Source organism: Gekko japonicus, unplaced genomic scaffold (assembly GCF_001447785.1).
Source record: "Gekko japonicus isolate JY-2015 unplaced genomic scaffold, Gekko_japonicus_V1.1 scaffold2091, whole genome shotgun sequence".
Lineage (NCBI taxonomy): Eukaryota > Metazoa > Chordata > Lepidosauria > Squamata > Gekkonidae > Gekko > Gekko japonicus.
In genome coordinates this window covers 99,542-111,672 of record NW_015162014.1, presented here as the reverse complement: position 1 = coordinate 111,672, position 12,131 = coordinate 99,542, and the positions used below count along the sequence as shown (strand labels likewise).

General features: G+C 43.0%; 1 protein-coding gene across 1 annotated transcript in view; it reads left to right on the top strand.

Moving 5' to 3' along the window:
- Positions 1 to 12,131, top strand: part of LRRIQ1 (leucine-rich repeats and IQ motif containing 1) — a 155,566-nt gene that overhangs the window by 56,540 nt on the left and 86,895 nt on the right. Inside the window, exons 15-16 of the mRNA XM_015405489.1 lie at positions 4,223 to 4,405; positions 9,538 to 10,014. Coding sequence (XP_015260975.1) covers positions 4,223 to 4,405; positions 9,538 to 10,014 — 660 coding nt within the window. The remainder of the gene's footprint in view (positions 1 to 4,222; positions 4,406 to 9,537; positions 10,015 to 12,131) is intronic.

Sequence of the window (12,131 nt, the reverse complement as noted above, 5' to 3'; positions counted from 1 at the left end):
ATTAATAGAGCCTCTTAAGTGACAGAATATTCACCAGGAAGTTTTCACTAAATGAAATATTGACTCAGCCGTCACCAGGAGAAACCCAGCTGGAAAAACTAGTGCTAGGATCCCATGGCTCTAAGAAACTATACTTTCCAGCATTCTTCAACTTGATATGATACCTATCCAATATATCATTGTTCAGCACTGTCTCTAATAACTGTGCAGTGCGCATTCAGGGCTGTAACTTTAGTGATTACATCTAGCACTTTTGCGCTTGAGTAAAGTAAAAAAGGGTGGGGTTTTCTGTTGTTCTGTTATCAGTTGCCATTCTAGCTGTAATCACCTTTACAGAATTAAACATCATGAGCCAGCAGACATTAAATAACATACAGTGGAGTTCCATTGAACAGACATCAGTAGTAGTCTTAGTAGACCTGCTTAGGATTGCCTTTGTAGTCTCACTGACTTTAGCCAGTCAAAATATATGAGATGTATAAGTATAGTGTTGGCTACACTGTGCCTAAACTTGGAATTCACAATGTAATGTGGCATTTTTGGGTTAAATTTAGGTAGGCCGAGAAATAAATAGGACTTCCATGTGAGTGGGGGATTTTGCCTGTATATTTGCCCTTCCCCGCTCATGAAATGATGTGTGCCAGAATGGAATCACCGTTGTGCACAAAGGGCTGCTACACATGCAAGGACTTCTCCATTTTATTTCCATACCTGCTCAACATGTGAACACATTTCCACTGCATGATCACAGCCAATCCAGGGTTGAAATGAAATTTCCGCTCCCACTCCCCGGTCATGTGCTGGGCTCCACTGCGCATGACCAAGGGAGGGGCTCAACAATCCCGCCAGTTCTCTTCTGACTGCAGCGCTGGTAGGACTCTCTCCGCCTCGGTCGGTAAAACTATACTTTTTAGGGCCTTTTGGCCTTGTTTAATTCTAGTTAGTTAGGAAAGTTTTTTCAGTTAGATAGTGTTTGTTGGACTTTATTTTTCTACCACCCCTTCCCTCGGCCTATGGCTGTGCGGTGGGGTTTCTTTAAACGGTGCTTGGAGTGCGGCAGTAAGATCGCCCCCCCCCAGACGGACATTCTCTTCACCTTCTATGCTTGGGGGAATCGCACCGAGTTGACTCTTGCGCCCATTGCTCCAAGTTCTCCAAGCATACCAGGAAAAACCGGGCTGCTAGACTGCAAGTGGCGCTGATGGAAGTCTCACTCTCTCCAGTGGCGCCATCATCTCAGGAGACATCCGGACATGCATCGTTGTAAACCTAACCTTGACCGTCCTGACGGCCTTAGACATCAAGGTAAATCTAAAAAAGTCAGTGCTACTTCCCACCAAAAGGGTGCAGTTTATAGGAGCTATCCTAGACTCTGTCGTTTGCAAGGCTTTTCTCCCTCCTCAGAGAGCAGGGGGCATTGTCGATCTAGTGACTCTATTCCGGAAGTCTGGACATGCTACGGCGAAGCAAATCCAGCGGCTGCTGGGTCTGATGGCTGCCACCATCAACATCATTGTTTTTGCCAGACTGCACATGAGACCTCTGCAGCTATGGTTCGTACGCAGATTTCGCCCACAGAGTCATCCTCAATCCCTTTGTCTTGTCTTCCCACCATCCATTTTGGGCTCTCTGCTTTAGTGGACAGATCCTGTGAATCTCCTAGCAGGAGCCCCATTCCATCCACCCACGTCAACACTCACACTGGCTATAGATGCGTCCCCCTGGGGATGGGGCGCACATCTCAAGGGTCTTTGTGTAGGGGCTCGATGGGAGTCCCATGTAGCACACAATCATATCAATTTCCTGGAACTCCTGGCAGTGCTGTACGCACTCAGGTCTTTCCGACACCTAGTGACCAAGCAAATGGTTACAGTTCTGACAGACAACACCACAGCCCTGTGTTATATCACCAGACAGGGAGCTACAATCTCCCAGGGGCTATGTCGCCTAGCCATAGAACTATGGGTCGAGTGTCAATCATGGAACACGTTCCTAAGGGCCGCTCATCTGCCAGGAACACTAAATGTCCAAGCAGACTTCTTGAGCAGAGGAGGGGCAACGGAGCACGAGTGGCAGCTCAATTGGATTTATCTTCACCCAATCTTTTGCCTTTGGGGCCATCCAGAGGTGGATGTGTTTGCAATACGCAGCAACAGAAAATGTCGCCTGTTCTGCTCCAGAGCGGGGATAGATCCCCTATCTCTGGGAGATGGTCTTATAGTCCCGTGGGCACGTCTTCACCTGTTCCTCTTTCCTCCAATTCCTCTAATACCCAGGGTATTAATCTACCTAATGCAGGAGAAACCACGCTGTCTCTTAGTGACACCATTGGTTCTCCACTCTGCTCCACCTGTCCAAGGGCTCCTTCGTTCACCTTCCCCCAGCTGCAGACCTCCTTCTCACAGAGAAGTGTTGGATTCTGCTTCACAATGTGAAGCGTCTCAAGCTCACGATCTGGAGGATCCTTTTTGATCGGTCAGAGACAGAATAGATCATGTCCTATTGAATTGTCGCAGACCATCTACCCGAGTTTCTTACGCTGGGAAGTGGAAGAAATTCTTGTCTTACCTTGTCTCGTTGGGATTGCCGCCACCACCACCTGACCCGATGGCAATCTTTGGGTTCTTATTGTCTTGTTTAGACCTAGGACTCAGTTGTGCCTTGCTGAAGGTCTGTTTAGCTGCAATTTTGGCCAATCATTCAATGATTGACGGACACTCTGTCTTCTCTCACCCCCCAGACCAAGAAGTTTCTTAAAGGTCTGACCCACCTCTTCCCTCCATCACATGGACCCACGCTAGCATGGGATCTACCCAGGTGCTTGCAAGGCTCATGGGAAAAAAACATTTGAACCGATGGCTACTTGTAGTGGAAGACAGCCTTTTTAGTCACGGTTACCTCCACCAGGAGGATGGGCGAGTTATCGGCACTCCACTGTGACCCACCTTATTTGAGTTTTCATCATAATGGTGTCACGTTGGCTCCAGATGTTTCTTTCCTGCCGACAGTTGTTTCTGAGTTTCACCTGGAAGCGGACATTGTTCTTCCAGTGTTCTTTCTGTCTTCTTCAATGGAGGAAGAACACCGTTTTCATTCGTTGGATGTCAAAAGAGCTTTACTCTTTTACCTAAATTGAACAAGACCTTTTCAGAAATCTCCAGCCTTGTTTGTTTCTTATGTTCTACTCTCTCAAGGGAAGAAGCTGTCATCCCAACGTCTAGCCAAGTGAATTGTGGAGACTATTAAATTGTGCTATATGGTAGCCAAGAAGTCACTCTCGGGTCCGCTACGGGCACACTCTACCCGGGCAGTGGCAGCATCCACAGCCTTCCTGCGAGGTGTGTCGTTGGAAGATATCTGCAATGCAGCTACTTGGACCATGCCTAACATGTTTGTGAGGCATTATGCTCTCGATGTTCGTCTTCATCAGCATTCAATTGTGGGACAAACGGTGTTGCAGGCAGTGCAGATTTAGGACCTCAGTTCCCTCCTCCAGGTAGGTGGGCATTGCTTGTCAGTCTCCCAGAGGTGTGATGTACAGAGACCAGGAAGAAGATAAACAGGTTGCTTACCTGTAACTGAGGATCTTCGAGCGGTCATCTGTGCATTCACACCACCCGCCCTCCTTCCCCTCTGCTTTTGGTCCTTCCTTGCTTTCTTTGGAGACTGAGGGCAGCGGTCAGAAGGAACTGGTGGGATTGTCGTGCCCCTCCCTTGGTCGTATGCAGTGGAGCCCAGCACATGACCGGGGAGTGGGCGCGAAAATTCCTTTTGCTTTCCATTATACCGATCAGGGTCGGCACAGGCGCACTATATCCCAGAGGTGTGAATGCACAGATGACCACTCGAAGATCCTCAGTTACAGGTAAGCAACCTGTTTTTATTTGTTCATATTTTCCATGTTCACAAGCAAACAAAATGAAAAATAGATAAATGTTCAGGCTGCAGTCCAGAATACTGTGAGCACTCAGTGCATCCATTGCTTGGCTAGAAGCAGAAAAGCAAGTTCATAAGCTCTTTTCTTCTTTGTAGCCAGCAAATGGGGGAAAGACCTGGTTGCACATGTGTATTGAATCTGTAGCTTTCTGCACACCTTATGCTTAGAAAAACAACATATGTTCAGTCTCCACACAAAGGTCATTCTATTTATAAAGCAGGAATCTCCAGAGTTTGTAATAAGAACTAACTACTATAGCACTAACATTTTCTCTCTTTTCTAAAGGTGTTCCTTGCTTAACATGCTGCCCAATCTGAAAACACTTAATGGTGAAAACATACATTCCAATGCAGACATCCTAGGTGAAACAATAAAAAAGAAGCCAGATCCGGAAAGTTTTGTAGCATTTTGTCAAACTCAGATTAAGGAAATTAGCTCAGTCTGCAAAAAAGCCACAACTAGCCTAACGTAAGTATTTTAAATGTATTTTTTTTCAGAATATATATATTTTTGACCATTTGTTTTTCTATGTTTTTCATTTTTTAAAATTCCCTGTTACTGCAAGAAGATTAGGGTGGAAATTTTAAAAATATCATTTTTTTTTTGTAATGTCTTGACCTAATCGCCTTAAAACTTATTGAAGAATCTCATGGAATCTCAACACTTACCTGGATACAGGTGGAGAAAAATCACTTGCATGATATTTGCACTTAAGCAACTATTTGACCAAATTCAATTTTGTAGCATTTTTTTAAAATTTGTAAAACAAAATTCAGAGGGCAACAGAGCTATTGAATCTATATCTACTTTCTATGAACTTCCGGTAGGTGACATACAGCTTGATCCTATGGATATTTACTTAGAAGTAAGCCCACACTGAGTTCAGTGGGCCTTGTACCCAAGTAAGTATCCGTAGAATTGTATCCTTAACTGCAACATTGCTAAGAGCAGTATAAACCTGAGCAAGCTCCTTGTCTGTTTGACATCTCACTAAGTTATGAGGCCCTGTAGATATGACCTCAAGTATGTAAGCTGCCAAAGGTAGTCACTAGTAGGTTTCCTAATCCATGTTTCATACACCATTGCCTGCTTAGTTAAATTGCCTGTGTTTTTCCTGCTTTCAAATCCACGTTGCATACCATGTTTAAGAATTATGTGCTTTTAAAAAAAAATTAATTACTCTGTTCTAGTAAATGTCTGTCAGTTAATCTTTTGACACTTAGTTATAAGTAGCTGTGTTAAAATGCACTTCCGTTTCAGTGTTTTTGCTTTCAACAGGCTTTTGTACAGATGCCTGGAAATAAAAGACACTAATGGAAGTTGAACCCCTTTTAAATAGTCATAGTTTAAACAGATGAAAATGACATAAAAGCTTATAAAAGGAAATATAAATGAAGAAATATAAACAATAAACCTCTTTATGGCATTTAAAGGCCTTTTGCAACACAAGAATGGAATAATAGTGATATTAATGCAGAGATCTACTTATATAGAATGACATAATACTGTTATAATATTTACTTGTCACAGCTTTTACCTTCAGGGTGTTTTTTAATATAGTCTTATTTTTTAGAAAAAGAAAGCATTATTCTAAAATATTATTGTCTGTGGCTCATTTAGCACAGAAGTTATCAGTCTTCAAGATGGAAAATGCAGTTTAGTAAAACACCATTTAACTTTATCATTACCCTTCCCATTTAACACACAGACATATGGAAATTGAATAAAATAATTAAGGATCAAGCATCATCTAACTGAAACCTAATAATATTTTATCTTTGTTCATGTAAAAGAATTATATTGCATTATCTTCAATCTACGATGACATCAAACAATACAGTATAATCTCAGATTTACACTTAGTGGGTGTTGCAGACCATTGAGATTAGTATTTCACATGACAAAATTTCCTGAAATCTATTTGCAGCCCCTGCAGCTGTAACATGAGGAGAAATGTTAAAAATATAATTATAATTGATCCTGTAATTCAAGAGTAGCTCTTGAGTGAGACTGTTTTTGTTTGTGTATAACAAATGATGATTGTGTTACCCAAAGAGGCAGTCGCCAATCAGTTGGGGGGAATTAGCATAGGAGATTGCGCAAGAGGAGGGGCAACTGTGATCGGTACACCTATGTATACAGGGATTGTCTCTATGAAAACTATCAGAAAGAGCCAGGCTGTTATTTACGGGAAAGGGTTTTATTGGAACAAAAAGAAAACAATAAAACCAGGGTGCACACAGCAAACACATACAAGAGCTAACTAGGGGAATCAGGGAGGAAATGGGAAAGCATTGTAGTGATGGGTAATAATTACCAGTCTTGAAGAGATCTGCGGAAGCATCAAGTTGAAGAGGAAATGGCCAGCATTTTGGAAAGCAAGAGAGAGGACCCACACACAAGTGGGGGTGTCAGGGGGATCCAAGAACACACACACACTACTGGGGCAGCAGGGTGGCACATTTATATGGAAAACATAACTAGGGATGTGCATTCAGCTTTGCCGAATTGAAAAAATACCTGGGGAGGCTGATCCTGGGAGGGAAGGATTCCCCAGGTGCCCCACAGCTGCAAGGTGCCTAAGAAAGCCGATCTCTGGAGGGAAGGAAATTTCAACTTCCTTCCCTCTGCTTCCCCAGGCACCCTGCAGCTGTGGAAAACCTGGGGAAGTTAATCCTGGGAGGGAAGGCAGTGCCCTTATACTCTACTAGCCTGTTACCTGTGCTTCGCTATGATAAATCTAGCTATAATACTGATGATGTGAAGTTTGGAATGTAACATTTGTTGTAGGAATTCTAATGAAGATTGTAGTGTAAAAATTGAAGTGAGACATAGGTACTGGGTTTTTTTTTTTTCTACTGAAGGACCTCTCTGTAGACCACATTGGTGGTTCTGCCCTCAGGTGCTAGGATCACTAAGCTGCTTGGTGAGCTCACTCTGGAGCAGGCCACATAGAACTGTCGATGTGAGAAGCAGTCGTCTGTTAATTCCTGCCACCTTCAGTGTCTGGCCTTGGGACTTGTTGATGGTCATAGCAAAACAGACCTTGAGGGGGAACTGCAGCCTCTTGAACTCAAAGGAGTTTTCTGATGGTATGAGTGGTATGCGTGGTATGAACACCGACTCTCCCTGAGCACTGCCAATGAGCAGTGTGGCTTCAATGATGTTCCTGTGCAGGGCCTTCGCTTGCAGTCTGGTGCCACTGCAGTGTTTGGGTGAGTTGAGGTTCCACAGGAGCCCTCACTTTGAGGAAAAGCTTCTGGGCTGGGAAGCCAGGAGGGTTGAGGTGTAGGAGAGGTAGCATGCCTGAAGGCATTTGGGAGGCTGGGCCAGCAGGATTGCTAAGACAATGCTGCTTGGGCAGCCTCCCTAATGGCTTTCAACGCTCCTGCGCCTGACAAACAACCACATGTTACGTGGAGGAGGGGTAGGTAGGATTATTGGGGAGGCTGGCCCAGCAGCATTGCTAAGGTGTTTCTACTCTGGCAGCCTCCCTAATGGATTAAAGTGCCCTGCTCCTGACAGACGCCCACCTGTCAGATGTTGGGGGAGTGTGTTTAAAGGCATCAGGGAGGCTGGGTCAGCAGCACTGCTAAGGCAGTCCTGCTGAGCAAGTCTCCCTGACGACTGTAAGCATCCCACCCCCTCTCTTACATGTAACAGTCAGCTGCCTGTCCAGTGTAGGAGGGGGTGGGGTATTGTAAGCCATTGTGGAGGCTGAGCCAGCAGGATTGCTAAGGTGTTACTGCTGGGGCAAGCTCCCTGATGGCTTTAAACACCCTGCACCCGCTGCTGCACCTGACAGACAGCTGCCTGTCAGGTGTAGGAGGTGGGGGAAGCGTGTTTGAAGCCATCAGGGAGGCTGGGCCAGCAGCATTGCTGCATCTCACAGATGGTTGGCCATTCCTGATTTCCTCAACTGTCATTAGTTCTCTGTAGTCTCCTGTAACTGTTCTTTTTTGCCTCAGAACACTGAGCTCTGCAGCTGACCAATCAGAGAGTAGGGGTGCAAGGAGGCAGCAGCCTGGCAGCCACATAGGAAGCAATGGGGGCACATTTGACCTCTTTTGACCCCTTAGGGGGGATCAAATTTCTAAAAATCCCTCCTTAGTGAGCATCTACATCATGGTAGAAGTGTTCTCCTCAACTTTCGTGTTTCTAGGTCCAGAGGTTTGGCCTGGGCATTGATTTTATGGTGTGGGGACTTTCTTTTATGTATATAGATGGGGACTTTCCCCTTAGGGTATAGTATTCGGCGGTACTGATTTTTCCCAAACACCAATATATTATTGATATTGGGATTCAGGAATATTGGTATATACTGATATTTTTCGGGCTTGGTTTACCCTGCACACCCCTAAAAATAACTTTAGGCGGGTTGACTCACTGCCAGAGGACAATGAGCTGATCCTTCAATTGGAGGTAGACAAAGAGGTGGGAGAGGCTTGTTGGCCCTACAAACACCAGACAGCAAGGATAGTTTGGGAGGTGAATAGGCTTAAGCGTTGTTTGAGCGGCGCTTAAAGATAATGGATGAAGGGGAAAGCGGGCTTGGGTGTTGATGAGACTATTCCTGAGCTTATCAATAGATCCTGGGTGACCTATTGTTCTGAGCCATGCATGTCTCCAGGGTGAGAAGGGGGACGTAACTAGCCATCCCTTTACTCATACCTTGAAACTGATTTCCCAGGCCGCTGGCTGACTGGCATCCATTTTGGCCCAAGCAGTGCCCTACATTTACGGTTTTAGAGCAATGTTATAATGCATTCCATGATATAATCAGAAATTAATGTGACAGTAGTCAGGTAAGAAAATGTACTTCAAAATTGTATGTTCGTACAAATACATTTTAACCATAAGCACTTGACCTCTTTCTTCCTGTATAATGCCTGTATACATACCTGTGTATATGAAATATGTGACCTAATGTTAGAGATAGAACTAGTACTGGAACAGATTGGTCCAGTAAAACAGATCTGTTTGTAACTTGTAGCTGGATTTCCAGCCCTTCTCACCTATCACTATGTGGTCACCCATTCAGATTGAGCCTCCAGAGATGGGGTACTTGGCAGAGTTCTGAAATGAGACATATTAGCCACATGGCATGGATTTTGCTTTCCCCTTCAGAGTTAGTGCTAAGTGCTCCCTCAGTGGTGCTAAGGGACCTCTCTATGCCTCTCCTGCCACCAAAGTGCAACGTTGTGCACTCTAAATGTGCATGGCGGAGACCTCTGTGACAGAGTCTGTGAGCCCTGCCTATTGAACCATGTGGTGTCCTGCTGTGGTTTATGTAGTACTGGGGGTGGGGCTGTGTTTGGGTGTTATCAGTCGCATAAGCACCTTGCTTTGTGGCTGCATTGCTTCAGTTCACCATAGGCTAGCAAGCTGAGTTGTGTCTATGAATGACTTCCTCCCTGTACAGATTCTTACGCAGCAAGGTTTGGTATATGGATATACTTTGCATAGATTGTATCATGAAAGTGTATGTCAAACGTTAATGGTATTTTTTTTCTGAATATGTGGTTGAATAATAAAATTAATACAAATTGTAAAATCTCTCAGTCTAAAATTAATAAATACTTTTCAATATTTCCCCCCAGAGGTGAATTCTGTATGGATGCTGTGCAGCGCCAGTGTTGGTATTTTAAGAAGCTGATGAAGTTCAGTAGTGAACATCGTTATGCACATGAGTATGGTGTTCTGTACAGTACTGAAGAAGAGGAACCAGAAAAGCAGACAAATAATATGAACCAAGAAACCATTAACGTCACAGAGAAAAATAGCTTCTTTGTCACTGGTGCAAAAGAAAATAAGCAGAACTTGTTGAACATGCCTGAAAGATCAATTGCTTCTGGCTACACTCAGCCTATGTCTGTTAACTCTTTCACGGCAGTCCGTGCAATGGGAAGGAATCAAGAATGCAGGCAAAAGAAGAAGAATATTCATTATTCCCTTAACCACAATGGGGAAAGCAAAGATAATAGTGTATTAATCAGTCCTGAGAGAAACAAGTTTAACAAGCAAATCATGGCAAGTAATGGAGGAAATTATCTTCAACGTTTTGACAGTTCTCAAAAGTAAGAACCAATGGTCAAACCACTTTATTATGGAAACATAACATTATTACAGTATAATCTCAATAAAGAAAGGGACATCACTGGAGGCACTTACAGATGGTTTTCAGAAATATTCATAATCCAATAGGCTATCAAACTAAATTTACTCTTTATTTCTATTTTCTTTTTTAACTCAAAGTTAATAGATAACACAGCTCCAATTGCTCCACTAGCCAGTTTACAGATAGGTATGTCTATTTTATCAACACAATATTATGATCTGCAGGCACAGAGGAGGACCCTGAATTAGATTGGCATGTATAGATTCCTTGGTTTTACGTTGGAAACATACTTATCTTGCTGTGTGTTATGTCATTGCACAAAGCTGGATAAGTACCAGAGCAACCTAAGCAGAGTTACACCCTTCTAAGAGCACTGATTTCAGTAGACTTAGAAGGGTGTAAAGGTTCTTAGGCTGTAAATGATGGCATGTGTCAGTACTGAAGATAGCACATATGAATGTTATCCTGTTTCAGAAACTATAGCAGTAGATGCATATGCACAAACATTGTGCCTGACATTATGACCTTACCCAACATGCAGAAGAATGATGGATTTTTGCTACATCCTCATCTCAGAACACATATAGCTATACTGCATGTTATTAGATAACAGATATGCATATCTGTAAGATCAAGTTGCTTGTGGATTGAAAGTCTGAACTTGGAGCCACCCTCAGAACCATGTTCCTCTTTGTTCCTCCTCAAACTGTCTCAACTTCTGACTCAGTTCACTTCAAATCAACCACCCTCATTGCTTACATTTATATTCTACTTTATGCCAGAGGGTCAAATTGAGTAACATTTTAAAAAGTGTGGTAAGGTAAATGCTTATATATTCTGCCCACCATAGTGTGCTTACGGGGCGGGAGGGGGGGGGGAATTGAGATTTAAAAAGTCATACTCAAAGACTGTGATCCTAAGCACAGTTGCTCAAAGTCCCATTAAAGTAAAATGGAGAAGTGGGGATGCTGATTTCTTTGTTTTGGTGCTGTTGATGGCATAAATCTCTGAGCTCTTGTGCTTAAATATTTTCAAGGAATTTTACCAATTTAACCATCAGCAGCAGAATAGGAAAAATACAGAAATTCTATTGAATGTTTTCTCAGTGCCCTGAAATTAGTGTACATGAGGCCTTGTCCAAAGCAGTATTTTCACTTAAATATACATTATCAGGTCCAGTGTAGTATAGGTAAACTTGCACATGCTAATTGTGAGCTGTTGCTATGAATACCTCAGTTTTTATAAAAGCTGCTACTTTTGAGCAGGTATAAGTAGTATAATGTGAGTACTGTAGGGCACGGCTATTATTCGCTCTCCTCCTCCTGAGCCTTGAAGGTTCTGCCTGGCTCTGTGACTGCCTTCTTCATTGCTGTCATGTTAATGCCTTATGCCACTGTGGTGAGCAACGTGATCTCAGTTTGTCCGTACTCTCCATAAGCTTGCTAATTCAAAAGTAAAGAAACAAAGTTTGAGCAGTGGCACCTTTAAGACCAACAAAGTTTAATTCTGGGTATAAGCTTTTGTGTGCATTCTACCAACACAAAAGTAAAGAAGTTACGTTAGCATAAGTGGCAGTCCCATGGCAAAGTGAAATAATCTCACCCAGTTTCCTTTTTAGCTTCTTAGGGGTCACTGTTATATTCTGGGACCGGTTAGAGCTGGAGAAGAATAACTCAGCTCTAGTTGATATGCTTCAATATCAGTATTGATTGTGATAGTACTAGATGTGGACCTAACAAATCCTGAAGTTCTTCACAGTGTACATGATGTACTGCCAGCAGTACCCTTTTCATTGCTCTATCCTGAAGTCTATCAGTAATTCAGTATTTGTAAGTACACTGTGATGTAATGGAGTCTTACGCATATTCCATGTCATGCAAATAGGAATATGTCTGAGAGGATTAAATATGTAGTTATATCTGTGCAAATCTAATCATTTGCTGCAAAAGCACTGTCTTTAATTGATCATTCTTTTTCCTTTATAGTATCTGATAGTATGTACATTTCCAGCCTCATTTTACATTCACTGAACTCATTTCAGAATATTTTTTTATCATAATACACCAAAACTCTGTC